General features: G+C 47.6%; 1 protein-coding gene across 50 annotated transcripts in view; it reads right to left on the bottom strand.

Annotated features, from left to right (window-relative positions):
- Positions 1–9,924: 9,924 nt before the first annotated feature.
- MAMLD1 (mastermind like domain containing 1) overlaps positions 9,925–27,656 on the bottom strand; it is a 144,324-nt gene continuing 126,592 nt past the window's right edge. For 18 of the 50 annotated variants that reach the window (XM_074028884.1, XM_074028894.1, XM_074028890.1 and 15 more), the window contains 3 exons: positions 20,639–20,882; positions 14,100–14,184; positions 9,925–12,153 (listed from right to left, as the gene is read on the bottom strand). In XM_074028884.1, coding sequence (XP_073884985.1) covers positions 14,144–14,184; positions 20,639–20,882 — 285 coding nt within the window. In that variant the 3' untranslated portion in view covers positions 9,925–12,153; positions 14,100–14,143. Of the gene's footprint in view, positions 12,625–14,099; positions 14,185–16,632; positions 20,883–27,656 lie in introns of those variants that run through there. The other 32 variants (XM_065538273.2, XM_074028877.1, XM_074028876.1 and 29 more) reach the window with 4 other exon arrangements.

Here is a 27,656-nt window from a genome sequence, read left to right as displayed (position 1 = left end):
GTGTGTGTGTGTGTATCTTGCCACATTATCTTCACCTCCAATTTCATCCAGCCAGGAGCCTAGCCTGGCTTCTTCAGACACCCTTGCCTCAGGAAAGATTTAGAGAACAAGCAATAGTGCCACTTTCCTTCTTATCAGTGGAAAAGCACATTGAAGCAATGATGATGAGTGCTGGGGTGGGCAAGGCAGGGACTCTGAGCAGTGAGAAGCAATAAGGAGGAGGGGGCTTGCACTTTGGTCGGTCTCAGGTATGTGTATGGGGCTCCCGCCACTTTCTTTTTTTAGCAAAACTGAACTTTAATGACGCGTTCCTTTAAACACATGCATTTGGTACTGAAAATGAAAAGATAACTGGTATGGAGCAGAAGAGTTTTACCTTATTGCAATTGGGTGTCACCTAATGATACAATGTAAAATCGCTAACATCCATTTCCACATCCCTTTGCCCCAACAATCTTCTGCTTCATATTCATAATACTGGGTCTCATCTCATTATTGAGTTTACAATCTAAATATACACATGTGATGTGCCAAAGCATGGTCAGTCCATGAAATGGAAAAAAGCACATTAAAATCCAAGAGGCATCCGAGCTCTGTAGATAACTTTAAATTGTAGATAACATGGAAGGGAGAAAGACAGATCTGAGGAGAGAAAAAGCTTCAATTTCAGAAACCTAGCAGCTTTCCCCATAGTGATCCTAAGATTGCTAGTGGAAAGTTTTGGTACTGGCATTGATGTTGACTCAAATCTGCTGCAGTAAGATTCCTTGGCATAATTCTGCATCTTATTGCTCCTTGCTGATTCTTCATCATTTTCAGTTCCTGGGAAGTTATTTTTGCCGTGCGATATGGTCACCCATACCTGTATCCAGTCTGATCTCCATCTTATGAGCAAGACAAATCTTTAACTCCAAATCTCAGGCTCCCTGAGAGTTTCTCTTTTGGGGAGAAATAGCAAGTCCCATTTCTGCTGCCTTTTTCGTTGGATCTTTTCTAAGTCCTGCTGTTGAAATAGCTCTTCTAGTACAGGGAAACTATAGTTCGTTAGTAATAAGGCTGATGGTCGAGTTACTGAAGCCCTTAACTGGCATTCCTGAGGAGGAAGTATGAGAGGGTGGTTTCCTCACTCTAAGGTTCAAAAAACAATTCATAAAATGATGATATTCAAAATTAAATATCAATTTATTCTGATAATATAAATGCTGAGTAAGGATTCAAAGTAACAATGTTTCATCTAATGGCCTCTTTTGTTGGATTTTATCTTCACTGTCCTGCTCTGGGGATAGACTTTCTGTTGGAGGGTCAGGTTACTGAGGCCCTCTCTCAGCATTTCTGAGGAGGATGAATGAGGATGTGCGGTGTTTTCCCGAGAGTTTTCTTTTGAGGGTATCTGGGAAGGTTCAGGAGCCAAGATTAGGTTAAGCTTCCGTGTTGATTCAGTGGAGGTCCAGTCACAGCCTGAGACTCCTCTTGGATCTTTAGATGTGAACAGGAAGGTTGATAGGGTTTGGCTCTGTGTCCCCACCCAAATCTCATGTCGAATTGTAATTCCTGATGTTGTAGGAGGGACCTGGTGGGAGGTGATTGGAATATGAGGGCAGATTTCCCCCTTGCTATTGTCAAGATAGTGAGTTCTCACGAGATCTGGTTGTTTGAAAGTGTGTAGCATTTCCCCTTCTACTCTCTCTCTCCTGCTCCACCATCATAAGATGTGCTTGCTTCCCCTTCACCTTCCACCATGATCGTAAGTTTTCTGAGGCCTCCCAGCCATGCTTTCTGTACAGCCTGTGGAATACTGTGAGTCAATTAAACCTCTTTTCTTCAAAAATTACCCAGTCTCAGGTAGTTCTTTATAGCAATGTGAGAACAGACTAATACAAAGGTGATGCTTAAGGCTCTCAAATTGGTACAGGTTGGCCTGAAAAGAATTCCAGCCTAGTTTGGGGAATGGAAACCAGACTTCCAACACATGGTAAGTCCTGCATGCTTTTTAACAGCTGCATAATACTCCATTGAATGGCATTAACCAGTCCCTGTTTTGGGCATGGGAATTTTCTAATTTTTGGCCAGGTCAAACAATACTGTAATCCACAACTTTGTGCACGCATCTTTGAATGCCCATGCAAGTTTTCTGTATAACAGATTCTTATCATGTCAAAAGCCAAACCAGTTTACCTCAACCTGGAGCTTAAAATTATAATGCAATTATACAGGCAGTAAGAAAAAATAGATTCTCTTCGAGGTTAGGACCCAGGGAAGGTGTATTATCAAAAGCTCCACAGGTGATTCTGAGGCACAACCACCAAAGCTGTAGCTGTCCCAAGAATTACCAGACTGCCCCTACAACAATTACATGCATTTGCCCTCCAATCAACAGTGAAGAAGAGAGAGGGCCTGTGTTCTCATGCTTCATCTACATTGGCTATTATCAGTTGTTACTTTGGGGACTAATCTGATAGAAATGACATGACAGGGCATCATTGGTCTTACTGGCATTCTTTTCATTATGAGGGAGGTTTAAGGTCCTCTACGTGTTCTTTGGCAATTTGTATTTCTCCTATTAAGTGACAGTTCATGTCCTTTGTTCATTTCCTTCTTATTGGGTGATTCATCTTTTTCTTATTGTTTTGAAAGCGCTCTGCCTCCGTTTCTTATGTAGTACATACATACGAGTAAATGTTTATCAAGGTAATTTAAGGTAATGTTTATCAAGGTAAATTAAGAAGATAAAAATGGAAACAATTTTAAACATAACAATTTTGAAAATATGAAAAATACAGGATTAATTCAGGTGAGCAAAACAGCTGAACAACAGGTTGAGTCAGTTTCCGCAAAATGTTGTCAGAATAGGTGAACTATTCTGTTTGGTCGTTTTATTTCATCTATTTATCTACCAATCCCTCTATCCATTCACAAGTAGCTGTTGAATTCTTTCCCTGGTTTCGTGCTAAGTTATACTGGCTTCAGAAAAGTGGTTGTAGGAAAATTAAACACCATCCCTCTTTCTTCTCCCAAATACAAACTTGGTCTCTGGCTGTTTTCTTCCACCTCAAATTGCTGGATTTGTACTTGAAAAGTACCTCTGTATTTAAAAATTATCTTCCCCCAATATTTTATTATGAAAATCTCCAAATATTTAGAAAAGTATGAAGAAATGTACAGTGGATCCCCATAGACCCTGCTCCTAGAGTCTACAATTAAGATGTTACTCTACTTGCTTTATCACCTATTTCTCTACCTATCCCTCTATCCATTCATCAACCATCTTTGTTTATTTAATGAAAGTAAGTTGCAGGCATCAGTACCTTTCATCCCTAAGCACTCCAGCAGATCTTTAACTAGAGTTCAATATTTGTTTCAGATTTTTCTATTGTAGGTAAAATTTACTTACAAGCAGATGCCCAGATCTTAAAGAAACCATTCTCTGAGTTTTGGCAAACGCATACATGCACTTGTGTAGCCCATATCCCTATCAAGATATAGACCCTACTATTACCCCAGAAACTTCCCTTTAGCCCCTTTTCAGTCAACCCCATTGTCACCCAGAGAGTTCCTTTGTTGATTTTTTCCACATAGATTATTTTTGACTGTTTTGGCACTTTATATAAATGGAATCATATAGTATATATACTTTTGTGTCTGGCTTCTTGCTCTCAGCATAAAGCATTTGAAATCCATCCATGTTGTAGCTGGTATCAGTAGTTACTTTCTTTTCATTGGTGAGAAGTATCACTTTTTATCGATGAGTAGTTTTACATTGTATGAATATGCCCGAGTTTGTTTATCCATTCTACTAATAGACACCTGGGCTGTTTGCAGTTTTTGGCTATTACAAATAAAATTGCTATGATATGTATTTTTTCCAACTTTTATTTTCGGTTCAGCGGATACATGTGCAGGTTTGTTACATCAGTAAATTGCATGTCACAGGGGTTTGGTGTACAGATTATTTCATCATCCAGGTAATAAGCATAGTACCCGACAGGTAGTTTTTTGATTCTCACCATTCTCCCTCAAGTAGGCCCCAGTGTCTATTGCTCCATTCTTTTTTTTTTTTTTTGAGACAGAGTCTCACTCTGTCGCCCAGGCTGGAGTGCAGCAATGTGATCTCAGCTCACTGCAAGCTCCACCTCCTGGGTTCAAGCGATTCTCCTGCCTCAGCCTCCCAAGTTGCTAGGACTACAGGCCCCCGCCACCACACCCGGCTAATTTTTGTATTTTTAGTAGAGACGGGGTTTCACCATGTTGGCCAGGATGGTCTTGAACTCCTCGCCTCAGGTGATCCACCCACTTCGGCCTCCCAAAGTACTGGGATTACAGGCGTGAGCCACCATGCTGGGCCTATTGTTCCATTCTTTGTGTACATGTGTATTCAGTGTTTAGCTTCCACTTGTAAGTGAAAACGTGCAGTATTTGGTTTTCTGAAATTCTTGTATTCATCTTTTTGTAGACAATCCACTACTTTTGTTTTTAAATATTAGGAACAATAGCCTCTATGTGTCATGCATTGCAATTTTTTTCTCTGATTTTGCAGTTCATCTTGTAACTTGTATGGTGTTTTTCTGTGTATAAGCTTTTTACTTTACGTGGGCAATTTTATCATTCTTTTCTTTTCTTTTATGGTTTCTGGGTTTCATGTCAAGATTGGAGAAGCTTGCTCTACACTGATACTATAAAATATCCACCTTGGGTTTTTTTTTTTTTTAGATGGAGTTTCACTCTTGTTGCCCAGGCTGGAGTGCAACGGCGCGATCTCAGCTCACCGCAACCTCCGCCTCCCAGGTTCAAGTGATTCTCCTGCCTCAGCCTCCTGAGTAGCTGGGATTACAGGCATGCGCCACCACACCCAGCTAATTTTGTATTTTCAGTAGAGACAGGATTTCGCCACGTTGGTCAGGCTGGTCTTGAGCTCCCCACCTCAGGTGGTCTGCCCGCCTTGACCTCCCAAAGTGCTGGGATTACAGGCATGACCCACCACACCCGGCCCACCTTGTTTTCTGATAGTGCTTTCATGTGTTATTTTTTCTGTCTTACTCTTTGAATCATCTAAATGTATCTTAATGTCAAGAGAGAGGTAGAGGACCCAGTTGTTTTGTTTAACTAGCCAGTTTGTTTTGTAAACTAGCCAGTTTTCCCAACACCAGGTATTGAACATCCCTCACTGATGTGAGATGCTGCCTTTCTCACAGTCTCAATCCCCATGTGCACTTCTGTTTATTTTCCTTCCACTTTATTCACATCTTTTTCAGTGTCCACAACCATATTGTTTTAAACAGCTTCATGATATGTTTGAATATTTGGTAGCACTAGAACCCTTTCTTGGTTCTTCTTCTTTTCTTCCTCTTCTTCTTCTCCTCCTCCTTTTCCTCCTGCTTCTTTCTTCTCCTCCTCCTTCTTTCTTTTTAGAAATTTCCTGGCTGTTCTTGTTTTGTAGTCTTCCAGATAAATAATTTTGAATCACTTTGTCATGTTCCAGAAAATAATACTGCCAGAATTTTCGTTGTGATCACAGAAGTTTTACAGATTCATTTGGGGGAAAAAATCCATCTTCCCAGAATACAGAAGGGGTGAGGGAAAGACAAACATCAAGGATAAGTCCCAGGTTCTGGACTTGGAGACCAAGAGGATTTTGGGCATCCGGGAGCAGGGCAGGGAAGTGTGATGGTTGCCTTTCACTGAGTAGGAGGATGCCCGGACTTGGGGGAACTATGGAAAGTTTGGTTCAGACTTTCTGAGTTGGAGATGTCTATGTGCAGTCCACAGGGACAAGCCCTGGAGGTAGAGGCCCTCCTTACTGCCTCCCTCATTCATTCTGAGGTCCATTCTCCACATGGACACTGAAGTGACTGAAGGCTTCCTTTGTTGGATCAGGATAGTCTCCAGGGCCCTGCATGGTCTGGGCCTGCCCACCTCCCTACCCCCTCTCCTGCCTGCCCTCCTCTTGCTCACTGGACCCTGCCCACCAGCCTCCTTCTATTCCTCCTAACATTTGCACTTGATGTTCCCTCTCTGCTTGGAACATCCTAGCTCTTTGCATGGCTTGCTTCTTTCCATCTTTTAATCTGAACTCAAATATCACTCCTTCAGATATGTCTTTCCCCAATATCCTAGCTAAAGAGAACTGCTCCCCACTTCCCACAAGCCCTACCAAACTGGGACTCTCCTTCTTGCTTTCTTTCTCTCTGCCCCTTCTGTGTTTTTTCCATAGACCTTAACACAACTTGTTCCTGTTTTATTTGTTGATGTGTTTACATCATTTGTCCCCCTATGATGGTTAGTTTTATGTGTCAACTTGGCTAGGCTATAGTGGCTGTTCGTCAATCAAACACTGATCTATGTGTAGCTGTGAGGGTTTTTTTTTTTTTTTTTTTTTTTTTTTTGAGACGGAGTCTCGCTCTGTCGCCCAGGCTGGAGTGCAGTGGCCGGATCTCGGCTCACTACAAGCTCCGCCTGTGAGGGGGTTTTGTAACTGTGATTAATCAGTTGACTTCAAGTAAGGAAGATTATCCTGGAGAATGTGGGGGAAGGGGCAGACCTCAGCCTATCAGTTGAAAGGCCTTAGGAACAAAGCTGAGATTTTCCCGAGGAAGAAGAAATTCTGCCTGTGGACTGCAGCATCAGCTCCTGCTTGAGAGGTTCCAGGCTGCCCTTCCTGACAGCCTGTCCTATGGATTTTGGACTTGCCTTGCCAGGTTTTTCCTCTTCCTTGACCCCCCAAAACCATATATATCTCCTGCTGGTTTGTTTCCCTGGTGTAATCCTGAGGAATGAACACTCCTCCCTTCCATTTCACTCCAGGAGAGGTTGGGGATCATGTCTGTCTATTTCCCCATGCCTGGCACATGCATGTTTATTGAATCACTGAACAACCACACATTAGGAAGCCAGTCATATGTGCTTCTTCAGAACCTCATGTCCATTACCAGACCTCCCTGGCTTTTGTGGCTGGAGGGCAAGTGAGAGATAGTAGGTTACCCACAGACCTTGGCCCTGGGGGCCCCAGGAGCCCAAGCCTGCTGTAAGGGAGGAGGGAGCCCCTGAGGTCTCATACACCTCCCTGGAGATCTGGCACTTTCCCCTGGGGTTGGCCTCAGAACTGGGCGGGGGGCAGATTATGGAGTGGGTTGTAGAGGGAGCACCTCCTCCCTAGCAATCATGGTTTTTTCTGCGCCTTTCATAGGGAGGCCTTCAGGCCTCCACCTTCAGCTCTTCAGGAGCCACAGGCATCTGAGTGCCTTCTGCACCAGTCTTCTCAGGGACAAACTTGCAGTAAGAAAGAGAAGGCTGTTGTTGAAGCAGGATGAGAGTGAACTCTTCCGTGGGGGATACCCAGCAGTCTCCAAGCTCTTTTATCCTGTCTTCAAGGGGTCTAGAGAGCTTCAGCCCAACATGAGACCCAGTCCAGCAGCATTTCCCTGCGAAGTGAAAGTTAGGACCCTGACTAGATATACCATGCTGACCTCAGCCAGAATGTCAAGATGCTGAGGTGCTGAGATGCTGGGATGCTAAGGTGCTGGGGTGCTGGGGTGCTGGAGTGTTGAGATATGGTAGTGGTGGGATGCTTAAGTGCTGGGGTACTGGGTGTTGGGATGCCTAGGTGCCGGGGTGCTGAGATACTGGAGTACTAGTGTGCTGAGATGCTGGGCTGCTGGGGTGCTGAGATGCTACAATGCTAGGGTGCTGAGATGCTGGGCTGCTGGGGTGCTGGGGCACTGGGCTGCTGGAGTGCTGAGATGCTGGGACTCTGGAGTGCTGAGATGCTGGGACAATGGGGTGCTAGAATACTATGGTGCTGGGGTGCTGGGGTATTGAGATGCTAGGGTACTGGGATGCTAAGGTGCTGAGATCCTGGAGTGCCAGGCTTCTGGGGCACAGGCTCTTGAATCCATTTGTCTGCCCAGGGGAAGAAACCAGAAGATAAAGAGCTAATGAAGGAGCCTTGGTTGAGTGGGAGGAAGTAATGGAAGGAGCAACATCGTGTAGAGCAGCAGGAGAGAATGGACCTCAGGTTGGGAGAGAGGGCCAAGCTACGGGCCAGAGAGGCAGAAGCCAACTGCAGCTGAGTGTGGGCTCCAGGAGCCAAGGGGAAACAGGTTTCTGGGAGGAGAGAGTCCAGTACTGCTAAAGGGGCAGGTCCACTGAGGACCGGGAAGCTTCATTTGGCTTTATGACCAGGAGGAATTTGGAACTGTGACTAGAGTACTTAGGGGGAAGTAGGCAAGACTGGAACCGGATTGCTCTGGGTTGAGCGGTGAGTGGGAGGCGAAGCAGGGCACTGCCACTCCTTTGAAGGGTAGCAGAGCGCTGGAGTTGGTGCTGGATGGGCTGTGGGGTGACAGGGTCATGTGGAAAGCCCCTGGGGGGCACCTGGAAAATGAGAGGCTGACAGTACAGTGAGAGGACAGCTAAGGGAGAGCAGACTGGCAGAACACACACTGCCAGGAGGAACGAGGATAGGGCCAGCTTGGGGTCAGGTGGCAGCAGGACGTGTCCAGGAAGCTGGTCTGCACTGCAGCCCACACTGGCTCAGCCTTGAGGTTCCCTGTGTGATTGGGGTAGGAAGTTGAACCCTCTGGGAATGGAAGATGGAACCAGTTCTGCGAGTCAAGCTCAGCTTTTATCTGTGGGTCTCTGAGGGCTGGCATAGCTGAGTGGGGACAGGTGTGATCCATGAGGCTCTCAGGTTGAGGTGGCCCCTCTGGGAGGGCTTCATTTTCCCAGCGGGTAGGTTCTAAGCAGCAGTCACTGGGCAGGTGGGTCTAACACAGAGCCAGAGAAGGGTGAATGGGCCTCCTGGCACCCCACCCCTGCTGCAGCTGAGCTCAGTGACAGAGGGGGACAGCACAGCTGAGCCCAAGTGCTTTGGTGTGGCCCCGAGGGAAAGCTGCAGCCTGCCTGGGGCCTGGCATGGTTGGGACACTTGAGGCAGAGGGACAGTAGTGGGAGCTGCAGTGAGGCTGGCTCCTGGAGAGGCTTCCTGAAGAGTGCTGCCTGAGATGGGCAGGGAGAACAGAGACAAAGTTGGTGACAGGGAATGAAGGCTGACTGAAGGACTTTACCCAGACCTATGAGGATATCTTTCTCACCTGGAAGCAGGAAGGGACTGTGTGAGGACTGGCCAAGAGCTGGAGTGTTGGAATAATGACTCTTTCTATGACCCCTCTGTCCCACCTCTGGTCCCTGGACTGGGGAGGTCTGCTTCCAACCCCATTGGTCGATCACTGTCCCTTGTCACAGCCATTGAGAATTTTGGCAGGGGGCATGTTCTTAGAGCATTTTTAGGCTCTGCAGGACATAACAGCTCTGCCTCAGAGCATATGCCTTTCTCAGCTCCTGAAAGCCACTGATCAAATTGGAACATTTTGTACCTTAGGGATGAGGATATCAACTCTTCCAGCCAGTTAGAGGGATAAATGTGATGATGCATTCAATTGTGACTACATCTGATCCCAACTGTTGCTTCAGCTGCACTCCTACAGCACATGGCGGGAGGCGTGCATCCCAATAGCTACCTCCCCACTTCTGGGGAGATGTGGTTCCATCCATGAAACCTGGATACCCGTCTACCAGGTCCTGGTCTATCAGGTGGCAGGGTCTGGTCAAAGAAGGGCATGCGTGGTCTTCGGCAAGGGAGACAGGATGGTGGTGCAGAGAGTCTAGACCCTCAGGGCAAGTCCTCGCCACCCCTGCTCCCAGGGCAGTTGTCTTTGTGGCCTCCCATCCCTCTCTGTTTCATCCTCTATAAAATGAGGGGCTGAGCCCCAAATAACAGGCTTCTTTGCTGTGATGCAAAACTACCGAATCTTTCTTTCTGACACACAAGGCATCGAGCAGCCTCTGAAATAAGCAAAGCCACTAGCAGGCTTCCTGACTTGGCTTTGTAGGTACTGAATACTCCCTTGAAAAATAAAAACATAGAGGCACTTTTCTCCTGGCTGTTTATTACAGAACGAAGAAAAAACACACTGGCTTGAAACAGACGCCAGATTTCAAATGTAGAGGCGAAATACGAGGTGGCAATTAAAATGTGATTACACAAAGTCTGGACACTGAGGAAAGTTTACAGGACAGTGGGTGTGGGTTTTCTATAACAGACACTTAAATATACATGACAATAATTGCAGATAGAAACCATCAAAGACAAACCCCAAATCAACTATTAATGTTTACAGATGTTCCCCCTCAAACCACAGAGCCTTACATCAAAACAAATACTGAAAGGCTTTAAACCAGGAACAGCTCGCCTTCACCCCACGAGGGTGCACACAAGCTGGGCTTTTTCTCTCGGTCTGAATGGTAAAGGGAGGAGGATACTCTAGCTCCTCAAGGTGGATTGCTGAGACAGTGCTCGGCGCACACGCTCTCTCTGCGCCTCTCCCAGATCTGGAGAACTCTCTCAGCCTCCTGGTAAAGTGTCTCTGTGGGGCACTTAATGATAAAACGGCTTCTGCTATAAATGCTCATTAGGAAAGAGCTAGCGGAGACTGAAAGGTTTGCAAAAAGAGATTAAGAATCACACAAGGCAATAGGATTTTTAGTGAACATAGAAATAAATGGCCAAGTGGTTTTCTATTTGGCATTTGTCAACTTGCACAACAACTCTTGGTCACATCCACATTGCTCATTGCATCAAAACCATAAGCGACTCAGCCACCTAGCTTAACAAGGTATCACTGGAGCAAACAACACAGTCTGCATATTTGTAACAATGTATAATAAACACAAAACAATGCATAGTAAACACAACTCTACTGAAACAAAAGCCGTCGCTTTATTTACAAAGTCACAAAATGAAGTATAAATACTTCTGTCATTAATGTTTAGGAAAACCATTTACAAAATTTTCAAATATGTACACGTAGCTTGAAAAATCACCAGCTTTCCATTTTGTCACAGGTAGAGGGAGGGATAAGCATGGGCTGACAACACCACTCAAATTGTAACGGGAGACAGCTGCGGGTGTGGAGTGACACCACTCCCTAGAGCGATGTCAACGTGGGCGTTTCTATGGGCATCCTGCTCAGATTTAAAGCGCCCCAGCATCCTGGGTGACTTGTCCAGCATTCTGGGCTGTGGCATTTTGAGCAGCAGCATGCTGTTCCAAAATGTCATCGATCAGCCTCAAGTTGCACACCCAGTCTTCATCTGGGCTCACACAGGAGCCTTTCAAGAGAGCTTCAATGAAATCTACCTCATTGCAGTCAGGTGACGAAATCAGATCATTTAGTGGGGGTTGGGGCTGGCGCAAAAAGTCGGCAGGTGGCAGCTCAGGGGGAATACCCGTTCTGTTGAACGGACCTGGGAACTGGCTGACGGCAACGGCAGAAGCAGCAGCAGCGGTGGCAGCAGCAGCCACATAGCTTGGTGGCTCGATGCCCTGTATGGGGCTCAGGGGACTAAAGCTGGCCATACCCTTCTGGAGGAACTTGGTGGTGTTTGCTACAGGCACTGGGCCCCGCACCGGGCTCTGCCTGAGGCTCTGACTGCCCAGCAGGCTGAAGCTGGGGTTGTTGGCCAGAACAGCACTCACCTTCTGGCCAGGCCTGCCTTCAGAGGCCATCTGATTGGGAGTCGCAACTGTCTGCTGCGATGGGAACACTGGGGCCATCAGGGGCACTCTCACAGGCGCCTTGGCAAAGATGGAGTTGCTATCAAAATGCTGCTGAACACTATTATCCACTTGGCTCAGGGGTGGTTTCCCCGAAACTGCTGTGGTCACAGCTGCTGCCGCTGTGCCCCATGCAGCATTGTTAAACACAGTGGGAATTCTTGGCACACTAGGCCGTCTGAGCTGGTGGGGACTCAAGGACTGGGTGCCCAGGGAGCTGGGACAGAACCCAGGCAGGGGCACTTCTGGTGGGGTGGCCTTGGGACTCTGCGTATGCTGGCAGACAGGGCCAAGACTGCCCAGGGGAGTCTGGCCTGAGTGCGAGGGGATGGGAAACTGGGAGCTGGAGGTGGAAATTCCTTGCCGCTTCCCCAGAGTTGGTGAGATCACTTCCATGCCCTCGCAGCTCTGGTGCCTGCTGAGTGGGATCATTCCTGGACTCAGATTGTTCTGAAGGAGCCCAGTTCTGGGTGGCATCAAGTGCTTGCTAGATGGGGGGCTTGCCTTGATCCGGCTACACTTGGAGGTGACTTGTTCTTGGGCAGCTACATACAGAGAGAATTGGGGATCAGTTCCAAAGGCATCCTCGACTTGGGCTGTGGCCACCGGAGTGAGGCTCCTGGCCCAGCACGGACTTCTCACCTCCCGCCCTTGGCTCTCTACTGAGCCCCCCGACCCTGCTCCCCAATTCCTCACAATTCCCCTCATTTCTCTGCCCTCAGCCTGGAATTCCGTTCTTCTGGGAAGCTGCCCCAACTTCCTAGGTCTGTGCTCACCAAAAGCAGATCACACTGGACTGAAATGGCAGCTGATTTGTCTCTTCAAGAAAACTGGAAGCTCCCGGAGGCCAAGGTCCATGTCTGCTTTTACACTCAGTGCTCTGTATGCAGGGCCTGGCACTGCCCACCCTTTGACAGGTGGTGCATATTTTGTAGAAGGAAGGAAGGGGCCAGGTGGGGTGGGCTGGTGGCAGGAGCTAGCTCAGTCTCTTCAATTCTCTACCCGATGGATGTGACCTGGGACAGCAAGTGAGTGTGGTGAGTAAGTGCAGGTGGTGCTTTGTTCCCCTCTGTTCTCCTCATAGCCAAGATGGTCTCTGAGTCCAGATCTGGGGCTCAGACAACATTTGTACAACTGAGCTGTAATGGGGTTCCTTTCTGAAGGCTAAAATCTAGGAGTTGACATTCTGGACTCCCTGAGTTCTGAAGAGCCTGGGGATGGAGAGACATGGAGCAGAAGATGGAAGGTAGAGTCCCAGGTGCCTAAGATGGGAAATGCATCTCCCCTCATTGTCATGAGAGTCCATTCTAGCTGATATCTACCGTGGCCAATATCTACAGGTACTTTTTTGGAGTGGACACTGAGTCATGTAGCAGTCATATGGTTTACCCAAAGTCAGGTAGGGGAGACAGTGCAATCAGGGCACAAGCCCAGTGTGTCTGACCCACCGAAGAGTCCATGCTCGTATCTACAAAAATGATTTCTTTCTCTTGTAATGGTGCCTAGGTTCTTTTATTATCATGGCATGTGTATGTTTTTCAACTAGGTTACAATCTAGCCCTATAAGGTTAACCTCCTGGAGGCCAACAGCCTTCCTGAAACTTGTCTGTGCTGTCCCTGCAATTGGAGTGTGCCCAATGTGGCACTCCAGCCTGGACAAGTGGGACACAGACTTTGCTGGTATCAGGCCAAAAGAGGTCTTCCATAAGACTGGAAGAGCGATGGTGTAGAGGTGTCACGGGCTACGATAAAGATGCTGACCACCTGTTGAGGGCAAGCAGCCTCTCCTGACCCTCAGACAAATGCTGAGTGTTCCCAAGACTACCCTTGGCCTGGTCCAATCTCATCCCACTGGTGCATAAGGGTTGCTGAACTCATGACTCCTTGGCCAGCCTGCAAGCTCCATGAAGTGGAAACTACATCAGGCTTTTTGCTAACTGCTGTATCCTAGGCCAATAAATGTTGATCACATTTATAGTGGGGACCCCTGCTATCTATCTGTGGAGGCTCCGGGAGCCCCTGACACAAACTTTCTGAAGCAGAGCCTCCCCAACCCCTTTTCCATTTCCTATACCTGACAGATGTCCCAGAAACCCATTAGAAATGGAAGGTCACTGCAGCAGTGTGTGAATATGTGTGTGGGAGAAGGGCAGGATCAGAGCCCTGGGGGTGTGGCAGCCCCCAAGTGATTCTAATCCAGATCCTAGCGGGTGTGTCCCTGTCCCATTGAAATAGCTGCTTTAAGGGGCCTGACTCAGGGAAATCAGTCTCTTGAATTAAATGATGATTTTGGAGTCATTTAGACCAGGCCTTCAATTGGGATCCTGCTTTTAGAGTTGGATGAATTATTTAACTGTTTTTCAGATCTCTTCTCTCTCAATGCTTTCAGAAACACAGACAGTAACTGCTTACTCTGAAATGAATTCTCACCCCACTTCCACATATGCACCCCTTGCCCGCCCCCTTGGGAACACTGGCCTTAACTGCTTACCTTGAAATGGACTCATCTGTTGGGAGATATATGCATTCTGCCGTTCAGGGGTCATTGCCATATGACCTGATCTCTGTTCCTCTTGCTAAACAGAAGACGAAAAAGACAAATTAGATTACAGCTACCAATAAATAATTAGCCTGAGGATCACTGCGTGGGGACCTAGGACTTGGCTTTGGTGTAGCAGAAAGCATGAATGAACACACCAACACACATTCGCATGCATGCCCCACCCTCTCGAGCAAAATTCCACAGGTATAAATAAGATTCTGCACCTGGGTTAAAAACACCAACTGCAACAGCATAGAATGGGGCAGGAGAGACAGAACTTAATAGCAAGAGCACACAGAAAAAAGATTTAGGCATTTTGGATGTCCATCTGCTCAGGATGGGTCAGGATGGGTCAGCAGTGAGATGCGGTCACCAAAAGAACAAATGTAACTTTAGGTTGCATTAATAGAAGCAGAGTATGTAGAAGGAGGGAGGTGACAGTCCTGTGCTAACTCTGCCTTGGCCAGGCTATACCCACAGGAGTCTGGGCATGCTAGTCTCAGGGAGACCCAGACAGACTGGCTGCATTCAGAGGATGGTAAGTAATGAGAGTGGGGATTGGACTTCAAATTACCCAGACAAAGAATGGCTGAGCAAGCGGAGGATGCTGTGGCTGGGGCAGAGCAGACTGTGGGCTATGTAGTGGTGGATGCCTAGCCTCTGCAGGGCTGTCATAGGGAAAGGACATTGGGAAGAGAACCGAGGCTTGTTCCTGGTGGTCCTGGCATGAACGGCCGGATGATCACATGGTCAGGTGGACACAGTCTCCAACACTGGGAGTAGCCAAACACTTACTGCCAACCTCCCGCCCTTCTCCTGACTAGTTGCAGCATAGGCAATTCGGAGGAGCTTCCTGTCGCCATCTGAAAGCTGGCGGGGTGGGCAGGGGGAGGAGTGAGCCAAGTTTCAAGGCCGCAGTTTCAGCACTCAGTCTGGGATTGGCTCAAGGAGCAAAGGGGAAGAACATAGCCAGGAGGGAATAACATGAAAGCCCCCAGACCCAGAGAAGGCATGACTTGCTCTGAGACCGTCAGCCAATTGGTGTCAGGTTGTGAGTTGGATCCAGGCCTGACTCCCAGTCCAGTGCTTGAAGCCTCCTCACCCCACATAGTGAGGGGAGCCCGGCCATATCTGCTCAACTGCTGCCATCTCTCTCCCTTTCTCAACCACCAAGGCAGCTCTGTCTGGGAGCACATGCTCCAAGTCCACTTTCTGGTCTGTGTCCCCCCAGACACCAGAGGACTTGACTCTACAACATGGTCTGCCCGTGCAGTGCCTGCTTTTCCAGCAAAGGGCTTCTGGGAACCCTTCTCTGCACTCGGTGGGGCTGGCGGGAGTGGGGCGGGGTAGAGACCCAGTGCTTGGGACTGTGCCCGGCTCTCAGGCCTGGCAGCAGTTCCTGGCCTTGGTTCCTGCCAAGGCAGAGAGGACAAACACATGGCACCGGGAAGACTACACCAGAAGCAATTCCACCAGACTGGGGTTTGCTTTTCTATCCCGCCCTTAGCCTGCTTCCTGTCCTGGTCCCTGCCTCCCCCTCCACTGGAGCTGCTGTGTGGGCAGTGAGGGGCTGTTTCTCAGCTGCCCTATGCAGCTGCCCTCTCCCTGCTGAAGCATTGGCAAGGCGGCAAGGGGTGGGGGTGGGGGTGGGGTGGAATCTGCCTTCTCAAGCTCTCATTATACTGAGCATGTCTCACCCATTATTTGATGTCATCTAGCAACACCCCATGTGGACACTGAGGAGCATGGGGGTCACACGACCACTTCCCAAGGCCACACCATCCGGATCTGCCTGAGATGGTCAGGTCAGGGTTGGCGGCCATTTCTGAAGGCAGTCCTTTCGCTTTGCCTCTTCTCCTTGTACCAGCCTCAGGACATCAGGGCAGAAGATCTACAGTCCCCAGCTTACTGATGTGACAGCAGAGGCTCAGAGAGGTTAAATGACTTGCCCAAGGTGACACGGCTAAGAAGTACAGTATCTCCTAACTGCAAACCAGGTGCTTCTGCGGCTTCTGGGGACAGATTCCTGGGTGGCTGGCTAGGGCTAAACGGTCCTTAATTCCATCCCCACCGGTTGCTGCATTAGTTTCATCAAATAACACAGTTGTACAGAGGTCGGGGTTGGGGGGAAGGGGCAGATGGAGGCTAGAGAGTGTGACTAAGGAAACAGCAGGGGAAGTGTGGTAAAGTCCAAAGGGAGGGACGGAAAGAGAAAGCCAAGCCCAGGGGCGTGCCAGACAAAAGGAAAGGCCATGCCGGAGCAGGGCGGGCTTCAGCGGGTGCTGGGGCGTCTTCATCCTAGGAAGCACACATTCCAGAGGACCCCGGAGTCTAATGGAAAAGCTGGCCAGCGTATCACTATGGAAACTGCCAAGGCCACACAATGCTGCTGACACCCAGCTTGGGTGCTGGCGGCCAGCTCTGCAGGACCTTCAAGTCCAGGGTGCCACCAGCAAGCGAGGGCCCTCCATGGACTCTTCACCTTACGGCAGTGTCCAGAGGCACCGCCAGTCCTCTGCTGCTATGCTGGTCCTGCTGTACCTGGCAAAAGGAGCCAGAGCATTCTCTCCAGGCCTCCCAAGGAGGCTGCTTCCTTTGTTTTGCAGATGGAGGCTCCCATCCTTTGTTCTGAATCAATGTGCTCCAAAGATAAGCCCCAAGAAAACAGTTGTTGCCTTTTGACACTGACAATTAGAATCGTTGGAAAATGGAGAAAACAGGAAATGACAAATGGTTTCAGTGACCAGGAGGAAACCGTGCCTGAAAGTTGCTGCTTTGTGACTGGGACACTCGCTTTCTGTTCTCTTATGAAGGACGGCCTAGGCCGTGTGGCCTTTTATAAACAAAGCTATGAAGGGGTTGTCAAATTTTCTAGGGTTGCAACTGTGGCACTAGGTCCTATTGTGCCAGGTGACACTGACAAGCAGCACTGAGTTCTGTGCGAGCCCAGGTGTGCTTCTCTCATGGTGACCCCCAGAGAACTAAGGCCCGGCTCTTCGTCTGTCACACCCCCTCCCAGCCCCCACCCTCAGACAAGGGACCACATTCACAGTCTCAGCCAAGATGACAAACTTGGAAGTTCTTGGGATGCCTTTCTAGAAGCTTCAGGCTGATGCCAGGAAGCTGTAAAGCCCCCACCTGTCTCTGGGGGTTGTGTGCTGGGCAGGAGAGAGGGGAAAAAGCCCAAACTCCACCACTGCCTGCTGGCACAACTGAGCCCATGCCAGGCACTGCACCAGCTTCACTCACCAGCCAACACATGCTAATGTCTCCTGTTTACCCAGGTGCAATCACCTGAGTGCTGCCTTCTCACCACTACACGGGAAGAATGATCTCGTTACCAATTCAACCACTTAAGGGGGCAAAAGGACTCCAACTGGGGAAAGGCAGAGGACAAACGATCAGTGGGACTGAGACAGATGCCCACAAAACGTTCCTGGATTTCAGATGGATTTGGGCTGAAGTTCCTTGCCCCATGATCCCCTGGAGGAGAGCATCCTGACTCAGACAAGAATTCAAATGACATAGTTTCTGGGGGATGGCAGTGAATGGATCCAAAGCCTTGTTTTATAAAGAATGTGGAGGAAGGGAGGAAGGAAAGGAGGGAGGGGGAGAGAGAGAGGGAGAGAGAAGAAAGAAGAGGAAGAGAAGGAAGAGGAGGAGGAGGAAGGGGAGGAGGGAGGAGGAGGGAGAAGGGAAAGGGAGGACAGAAGAGGGGAGGGAGGGGGGAGATTATCTACCCCTCCAGCTAGGGAACTCCTGTCTCCTTTCCCAGCAGACACTGCTCCATGAGTGCCCCCACAGAGAGCCAGCCTGCTACACAGCAGAAGGGCTCAGCTACCTGTCCCAAAGGTTGAGCACTAGTGTACTCCACAAGAAAAAGCACCTTCTTTTGTACTTTTTGGAAGCCAGAATTAGAAACAACTCATTCACACTTCTGACTTTTCCTTTGGAATGACAGGAAGATAGTATACTGCATGGGACCACCACACATTCAAGATCTGAGTGGTGGGGACCTCCACCCCCACATGGGTGGAGCCCCCTGAGACCCATGGGCTCTGACTGGCCATGGCCCATAGATAGTGACAACGTAGACAGTGCTGTCTGAAGCCTAGGTGGAGGATGGATGGATGCTCTTAGGAAAAAATTCCCTTCAGTCGTCCTTCAGAAACTATAGCGGCTTCCTAAAATGAATGGCAGGCAAGTTTTGATTGTTTCCTAAGTTCCTCCTAACTCTCAGAGCCTGTGACTCAGCTTCTCCAGAATGCTTGCAGGGAGGCAGGACCATTGGGAGTAATGAGCACGAATTGGGCCACTTCTCCCAGTGGACTGTTAACACCAGGATCTGGGGTGGAACCCACTGAACATCTGCCCTTTTGCGTTGCCTTGGCTCAGCGCCTTTCCTTGCCCAGAATGCAGCCAGAGGGATACGGGCCACAGTAACTCTGGGGCCCCTGAACTTACCTTCCCGAGACCCTGATGGGAAGGTATTGCTTACATGACAGTCCAGTCAGCCCCTCTGTCACTCAGTTGACAAACATTGATCATGGGTCTACTGTGGGCCAGGCTTTGTTCCAGGCATGGGGATAACACCGTTTGTCTCTACTCTTATGGACACAAGTAAATCAATCAAAGCAGATAATGCTCTAATGACCACCCAGTAGGGTGAAGGAATGGAGAGTGGGCAGGTGCTGGCAGAAACCTAAGGTCAAGTCATGGGACCCCAACAGGGAACTGGAACCTGCCACACCATTTTCTATGTTAGGGATCTTTCCTTGCTCTTCTGGAGACCTGACCCATGGTAACGGTGCTGCCCTCAGGTTTGAACTGGTCTGAACCTGTCACTGGGGCTTCACAAAAGGAATGCCATTGAAAGCAAATGGCAGAAATCTGTATATGAAATTCTTTTTGCCCTTTGTTTTCTGTCTTCCCACATGACCTATGACTGCTGCAAACTCTATTCTGACTCCTCAGTCTTGGCGGGTCTGGGAAGAACTTGGTTTAGATGCTGGGAATGATCCTGGGCAAAGGAAACAAATATATTTCCAGCTTGCCTTTCTTCTTCCCCTGTGGTGCCTGCATCCTCTGTCTCGCACTGACTCACAGGCTGGACTGACAAGGCAGCTGTGCTGAGAGGGAGGATTTAGTGAATGCCAGGCCTGACCCTCAAAGGCCCCCAGGTGGGGCGAATTTCCAAGGTTCTTAGAGAAGATTTGGGGCCACAAATCTGCACTGCCCCTTCACTGCTGGGTGAAAGCTGTTGGCTTGAGAAGAGAGAGAATAGGTGAGGGACAAGAATTCTCAAGGCAAGCTAGCTGAGATCCTTTCATTTGTGGCTTCCAAAGAGGGAAAGGCAAGGCAGACAAGGGTGGAAACAGCGACATCCTGAGGGGACGATGTCCGTTTTGCTAATTCTGTTTCCCTGGCAGCTTTGTGCTGGACAAGATTTCTCTGGTTTCAGCTGAAGAGTGAACAGCTGAGGAGCTCTGTGACTCTGAGAGAGAGAGAGAGAAATCAATAGCCCTTGAAAGGAAAGCACTGCTTGTTCTTCCAGGCCAGGGCAGGCAGGATAAAGAGAACAAGGCTGTACATACCAAAGCAGAATTTCCATTAAAGGCCAGAATCCTGGGAGGCCCTTTCAGCTTAATGACCATCTTCTGATCACTATCACTTAGAAAATGTTCATGTCTCCAGTTTTCTCTGCAGATAGGGCAGACGTCCTGTGCACATTGATATTTTATGCACCAGATGCAATTCTCTGCAAAGGCCCCCTCTGGCTGGTATCCATCCGCTTGCTCTCATGACCACTATTGTGACTCTGGGGGCAGGTCCAGCCATTCCTTCTAGACTCTAGAATCTAGAGGATGATCCCAACTCACAGCCCTCTTGGACAAACTTGGTTTGGATTCCTTCTGCCTGTACTACCTACCAGACTGCCAGTCCTCCAGTAGGGCAATCCAACTTCCTGCCTCTAGGGTGTGGGAGCCCTGGGTGGGGTTTGGAATTCACAGCAGATGGCTGGCAGGAGAGGCAGTTCCCGAGCACCCACTAGGTACCAAGCAGCAGGTGTCAGGTGCAGGGCTTCGGAGGTGCAGAAGAACAGCCCCTGTCCCCCTCAGGTTCCCAGTCTGGCCTCAGGGACAGACAGGCAGGCATGGAAATGGGGTACTGGAAGGTGTACAGCTGAGGGAGAGAGCAACTGCACCCTGGACAATCCCCCACTCATTTCCCTGGAGGTGGGGCTGAGGCACCTGGAGCACTCTGCTTGCTTGGGTTTTCCCTTTGCCAAAGAATGCCGGGCAGAAAGTAGAGAACAAGCAGGCCCAGGAAGCACTAGAAGTCACTCATGGGTGGACAGAGCTTTACCTTCGGAGCTGTCACCTCCTGTGTTCCTCCCAACAACCCTGTGAGGCAGGCGGGCAGGCTGAGCAGGGGACTGTGCCCCATTGACAGATGAGGAAAGCAAGGCTCAGGGGGAAGTGACTTACCTGCGGCATCACAGCTAGGCAGTAGTGGAGCGGGCACCTGCCTCCAGGCCTTCGGATCCCAGCTGCCCCAGGGCGCTGCCTCTGAGGTGCTGTACGAGGAGGTGACTCGGGCCAGCTCATGAGCAAACGAGCTGCTGGGCAGGAAGGACTCACTCCCCAGGGCCTGGCAGGACGGGGGCTGTCGCCCGAGGCTGACCTGGGGGGGCCTGGCTTCCCCAAGCTTGCAGGCTTTGTCTACATGAGTCTACAACAACCGATTGAACAATCCATCAGCTGCTTGGCCACAGAATGGTTCTGACTGATCTTGTTACTGCCCTGAGTGCCTAGCTAGGTGGTTTGGGTGTTGTGGTTATACCCACCAACTGGCTTGGTGGAACAAAACCAAACAGCTTTGTGAGCTTAGCTTGTCTTGGGTCGCAGACTTCTTTGAGAAGCAGTTATAAACTATGGTTTCTCTCCACAGAAAAAGCACTTATGGTGTCACCCCCTTTCCAGCCCACCAACATTTTATATCTAATTTTGGGGGGTTTTCTGGGCCACTTAATGCCCATCCATGGATCTCATGTGAAGACTCGCCTGGCTTGAGAAATCACTGTCTTGTTGAAAATGGGAACAAAGCTAAGTCAGATAGCTGGTTCATCTGCAATGACTTTGACCAAGCCTGAACCCACCCTACCCCACCCCCACCCCACTGACCACCCCCCACAACGGAGCACACAACTCTAAACTGGTTTGTAGGTATGTGTGTGTAAACACGCTGAGGAATCTGCAAAACCAAATGGTGAGTGCAAAACCAAACAGTCATGAGTAAATCTCACAATAACCATGTCCTGAGCTGCAGCCCTTGTTGAACTATACCCTACTAGGGCCCCAAGATTTTAGGACTTCTGTGGGTGGTACCTCCCCTTTCTATCATGCTTTAGAAGACAGGGATTTCAGCAGAATTGAATGTATTGAACATATGACCCATTATTTTCAGCCAAAGGCAGTTAAAATAACTTCATACTTGATATCTATGTCAGCAAAAGCTGCAAAACGCAAATGGGTGGCTGCTAAGAGCCCTGACACCCTGACGAGCACATCAAGTGCTTAGCAACAGTGGTGTCCAAAGGACCAGGTGGAAGCCTGCCTGGATGAGAAGTTGCTCTTCTTTCTACATGAAGCAGCACCTCTACTCTCCTGCTTTTAATACCTGAGCTGTGAGTGATCATCTATGTCCATTAGCAAACATCCCAGTGGAGAAGGAAACACTCATACCTGAAATCTAAGCTACATAGTTGGAATCACTTCAATTTATTGCAATAAACACTTACTAAGCGCCTATTGTGGGCAAGTCTTTGCAATGGATAATAGTTCAGTACATATTTTGTTGTAATATTTGAAATAACAATAAAAATTGCCACCACTGAATGTATTGAGCATTTGCTGTGCTTTAGGCACTAACCGAGGTTCTTTAAATATTTGGTCTTATTTGATCTGTATAAACAGCCATCTATGAGAAAGGGACTATTATTGTCCTTATTTTACAAATGAGGCCACTGAGGCCCAGAGAGGTTAACTAAGTTGCCCAAAATCATACAGCCCATTAGTAGCAGAGCAGGATGCAAACCCAGTCTTGCCTCATTCCCAAGCCCACATGTCGTTTGCATTGGTATGGATGTGTGCATGTGTTTAGTCATTAGCACGTTATATGACAAGCAAGTTTTGAAACACAGAAACTTAAAATGTGCCATTAAGAAAAGTACAAGCAAGGTTTTCCAAGGGGAGGTGTGGACCTCCGGACAAAATTTTAAGAACAAATTATAAATACTTAAAAATGGGAATAAAAAGACAACCTAACTACCTGAAGAGTTTTAGAGATGACTCATGCCCACCCTCTAAAACCCAAACAAAAACAACAAGGTCAAGAAAACCCATGAAATCTTAGCAAGCAATTTCTATGTACTTGTGAAAAGGATTTCTTTACCATTCTAATGGGATTTGTGCCAACCATACAGGTCTCAGTGCCCCTCCCGTGGGGTGGTTCGTGAGTACAGAGCTGAGCTCACTGGCCATCTGCAGCTTCATGAAATCAAGCTCCAGTTTGTCCTTGGAGCAAGGTTATCTGGGACATGAGCAGAGACATTGCTTTCTATAATGGACAATTCTTTCTGCCTGCATACCTAGCTCCTTGATAACTTTAAACACCATTTCATAGCCACACTGGAGTTTTGAAGACCTCAATATGCAAATATTACTCTGGCTCTGATTACTTGTCTGCTCCATGACAACACACTCTAAAAGCAATGAATGGGGCTTATTTGTAGAGAACTGAAGCGTTTTAAGCTTTTGCTCAGGAATCCCTGGTAGCTTCGTGTGACTTGCAAGATATTAGTGATGGGTCAAGAAACAGGGCCCCCCATCAGCATTAACATACGCTTGCAGTGCCTCAGTAGTCCATCAGGCAGAAAAAACTGCAGATGGCACATGGAAATGACCAGCGGCGGAAGATACCCCGACAGCGTGGGCAGTTCTATTTCAGCAGCAATCAAGAGGGGGCCTGGAGCCACTCAATCAAGTGGAGCAGGATGGGAGCAAGCACTGTGCAGACCAATGCAATCCCCAGTTAAAACACAAAATAAATAAAAGAGATGAGATTCAGTCTCTTGACTCTGACTGACTGGGAGCTTTATAGCTGATGCTTGCGTCTTTTCTTCACTTTATTTAATTAGGAAAAGAAACTGCTTATCACACACTCTAAGTGTGAGGTACAACCTCCACAGAAAAGGTTGTTAGGAACATTTCAATTTCTAGAAGTTTCTAAACACAAGGTAAATCCATCTCTGTCCTTGGGATCACTGCGCATCTCAAAGGCAAATCAATCAGTAATTGGTGGGCATAATTACTAGCTCATGGACTGACAAGTTCTACACTATTTCAAATCTCACAGAAGTAAGCCATGGGACAGATAGAGTCTGATAGCGGTGCCCCGTTTCCTGGAAGTCACACCTACTCATCCCCCTGGACCCTGGGCTTCTCATGATTGTCAGAGTGCTTGCTGGAACCAGGTCAACCCAGTTTCCCTTTCCCTGAAAAATCCTCCAATGGCTCAAACCAGACTAGAGATGCAAGTGCAAGCACATCCACCCTCTCAGCAGCCAGGTTTTGCGCTCCATAATGTCACGTACCCCCAGTCATACCAATCTCCTTGGAGCTCTCCAGACAGGCTGCCATGTGTGCTCGGCCCTCTGTGCTTGTGCTCCTTGGTTTGCCAAGCCTGGAATGCCCTTTCTCCATGATTGTACTCTGGGAATTCTGTGTGTCTTTTGAGATGAAGCTCCTCCACCCTGGAAATTCTGCCTCTCTTTCCAGGTCCAGCTTCTGTGGCTGAATACCCTTGGCTGACTAAACATTCTTGCCGGGCCAAGTCTTAATCATCTCTAAATCCCTCTGGTGTCCCGACAGTATCTAGCCCAGGCAAAGGGCTCAGCAAATACTTGCAAAATTCAATAAACTTTACTATGTTACTAGCTTGGCATGGTGTTCTAGGCACTTGGGAGATTATAATCTGGTGAACATTGTGCTAGCCTTTTTTTCTGGGATAAACATCAATGATAAACTGAGCCTTTACTCTCATTTTAGCATATCTACTCATCTCTTTTCAATGCTGGTTGGTTTATAAAACCCATTAGTAGAACAGAGAGTGATCATAATCATATGGTGAAAATAACATCAGCTAACACATTTACTGAACATACTTTAGTGTGCTGGGCACTGAACTCTGTGCACACATGAATTTGAGATAGATCGTTCCTAGCTAATAAGACGAGGAAGTGGAGATGGGCTTACTCAGATCACACAATAGCAAGGTGGGGTACAGACAGAAACCAAGCTAGAAACCAAGAAATCCCCAGGTTTGGAAATGCATGGGCTCCTTCTCTGCACATGGCGAGGAGCAGTCAGGTGCTCCTCCTTCTTTCATACTGAAATAACTCTGCTTTGTTGGCTGTTCTGTGACACTCTGTGCTATTCCGTAGCTCAAATGGCTCTGGTGCAAGAAGCTCAGATTATGACTAACCCCCATAGATATTCAGCTGCTTTGCAAGAAGTGGATGACTGCTCTGGGTTTATAAATTATTGACTAGATTGGATATTGGCCCAATCTTCACTCTGGTGATTCAGAAGGAGACGTATGCACATTTGCAAGGTTATAGTAGTGCACTCTAATTACACTGGCTTCTGAGAGCTTGTAGGTTTCTTGACTTAATCATTCTGGAATTAAGGTAATGGATCCTTAACACCTTTTCTTTCTCTGACCTTTACTAACCATGTAACAGAAATGAGCAGAGAAAACCCAAGAAAGCGAACTGGAGACTTGATGAGTGTGCCAAAGACACCTGGAGTCCAAGGTCCTCTGTGGCTCCCTGACTTCAGAAGCCAGCCTCAGTTGTTCAAGTCACTCGTGAGGTTACTATGCTAGAGCACTAAGTATTATCCAGATAGCCCAAAGAGGTGAAGGCAGACATGTGGAAGAACCTGGATTTTGGGGCAAGTTGGTGAATGCCTCCTGTCCCATGTCAAAGAGAGGTGATAGGAGACAACTTTGTGAATTTGAAATAATGCGCTGGGGAAACAGAAAAATGTCATGTGAGTCACTCTTCTTGGCTTTTTTCTTGCCATTACCCTACTTGGCCAAGTGCAAATGGAATTTCAATATATCATAAGTATGCATCTATTGATAACAATGCAAGAAAGCTGTACAATTCAAGTCTGAGATTTTGAAAGAAACAGAATTTCAGAATCTCTGTAAGCAGCGCCGTCCAACAGAACTTCCCGAGTTGATGCTGAATCATCCCAGAAAGAATAGAATGCTCTAGAACTGTGCTGTTCAATATGGTAACCACTGGCCACATGAAGTGTGTAGCACTTGAAATGTGGCTAGTACAAATGAAGAACTGAACTTTTTAAAATTTAATTTTTAAAATTTAAAATTTAACTTTTAAAATTTAAATAGTTACATGTGACTGCTGGCTACAGCATTGGACAGCACAGCTCTTTGGCATAGAGGCTAAGAGTCCAGGCTCTGGAAAAAGAGTGTCTGGACTTGAATTATGTGTTTGCCACTTCCATGCTTTGTAATTGTGGGAGAGTTACTTAACATTTCTGTGCCTTAATTTTCTCATGTGCCTTAATTTTCTCATTTGCAAAAGGGATTAATAGTTGTATATTATTCATAGAGTGGTAAAGGTTAGGAGGACTAATAGAATTAACACATATGCAGTGCCTGGCATGTTGTATGCACTCCAAGAAGGTTAGCAGCAGTATTAATTAACAATACTTCCACCATGTATTGAGCCCCTTTCAACGGTCCAGGCACTGATCTATGAATTTTACACAGATTAACTTAAAACTGGACATGCTGTTCTAGGTGTGGTCTGGCCAACATGACTCAGCAGGACCTGTGTTTTGGTAAAGTAAATTAATAATAATTGATGATGGTAATGATATTATAAATATTTATTGAGAAGTTACTCAATGTAAGGCACTGACCCTTTCCCAGGGTCATTTCAATTAATGAATCCTCAGAACAATCCTATGAAGAAGGTACTATTATGATCCCATTGTAAAGATAAGGAAACTGAGGCACAAAAAGGTTAAGCAACCTGCCCATGATCACCCATTGGTAAATGCCAGAGCCTAGACTAGAACCTAGGTATTGTCTGATTTCAAAGCCTGGGCCAAGCTTTGTGTGATCAAAGTGCCCAGGTGAAACTTTTGTTATTGCAGTAAGTAGACTAGCAGCAAGAATATTTTGGAAGGCCACTGGGATTCTACAGCTGTGCAATGGCTGCAGGGCTGGCTGCTGTGAGACCCAGGTGTCTTCTTCTTTTTATAATAACTGTACCTTGAAATGAGAAGAACTCCAAGTTGGGGAATCTCTGTTATGATATGTGTGGTATGGTGGGTGGAGGAGGTACATAAGTTTCACTAAAGAAATTCTGGCTGGGCACAGTGGCTCATGCCTGTAATCCCAGCATTTAGGGAGGCTGAGGTGGATGGATCACCTGAAGTCAGGAGTTCGAGACCAGCATGGCCAACATGGTGAAACCCCATCTCTACTAAAAATATAAAAATTAGCTGGGCATGGTGGTGCATGCCTGTAGTCCCAGCTACTTGGAAGGCTGAGGCACAAGAATCACTTAAAACTGGGAAGTGGAGTTTGCAATGAGCCAAGATCACGCCACTGCACTCCAGCCTGGGTGACAAAGTGAGACTCCATCTAAAAAAAAAAAAAAGAAAAAAAAAAGAGAGAAGAAATTCTACAGAAAACTCGATGGTAGCGCCAATCCCATTCATTTGGTGAATCTATTCTGTAAATTTGCATTTCGTAGAAGTTTTCTTGGAGCAGGGTACCCCCTAAGCAAGACCTGGAAGAGTTTAGGCTTTCCTGGAGTTTTTCAATCACAAATGTATATAATTTAACTTTAACATTTCAAAATGTAAGTGTTTATGGCTGACTGAAATTGACTGGGTCCAAAATCAAATTCACTTCATCATGTAAATTCTCAGATTTGAAATTTAATTACAAAATTAAGTTCAACTGATAAATTGCTACTTTGACAAGGGGAAAAAGAACCCAATAACAGAAAAAGGTAGAACCCATATAAAGAAATGAAGGAATTACTATCCCCTGGGCAGTCACCTCACTGTGGCACATTCCTGTGGATATCCCATAGTACCTGGCATAGAGTAAATCTGCAGTACACTTCCCACTTCTGAGGTTGAGGCTGTGGGGCAGTTTCACAGTGACCAAGGCTGTGCCTATTGTCAGCAATGCTGGGTAATGAGGTTGGTGGGCCTCTGGGCATCATGCTACTTGGGGGAGCATCAGGGACTGGGTAAAAGGGAAAGGGCATCAAGGCTCTCCAGAGTCTAGAGTTTCAGTAGCCAACAGAGGCCTGTGGCAATCGTTGCCCTGACAGTTTCTGGAAGGTTTCTATTTTCTCATGATGATGATGAAAGTGATGATGACAATAGC

Source organism: Macaca fascicularis, chromosome X (assembly GCF_037993035.2).
Source record: "Macaca fascicularis isolate 582-1 chromosome X, T2T-MFA8v1.1".
NCBI lineage: Eukaryota > Metazoa > Chordata > Mammalia > Primates > Cercopithecidae > Macaca > Macaca fascicularis.
This window is presented reverse-complemented; position numbering and strand designations above follow the sequence as displayed.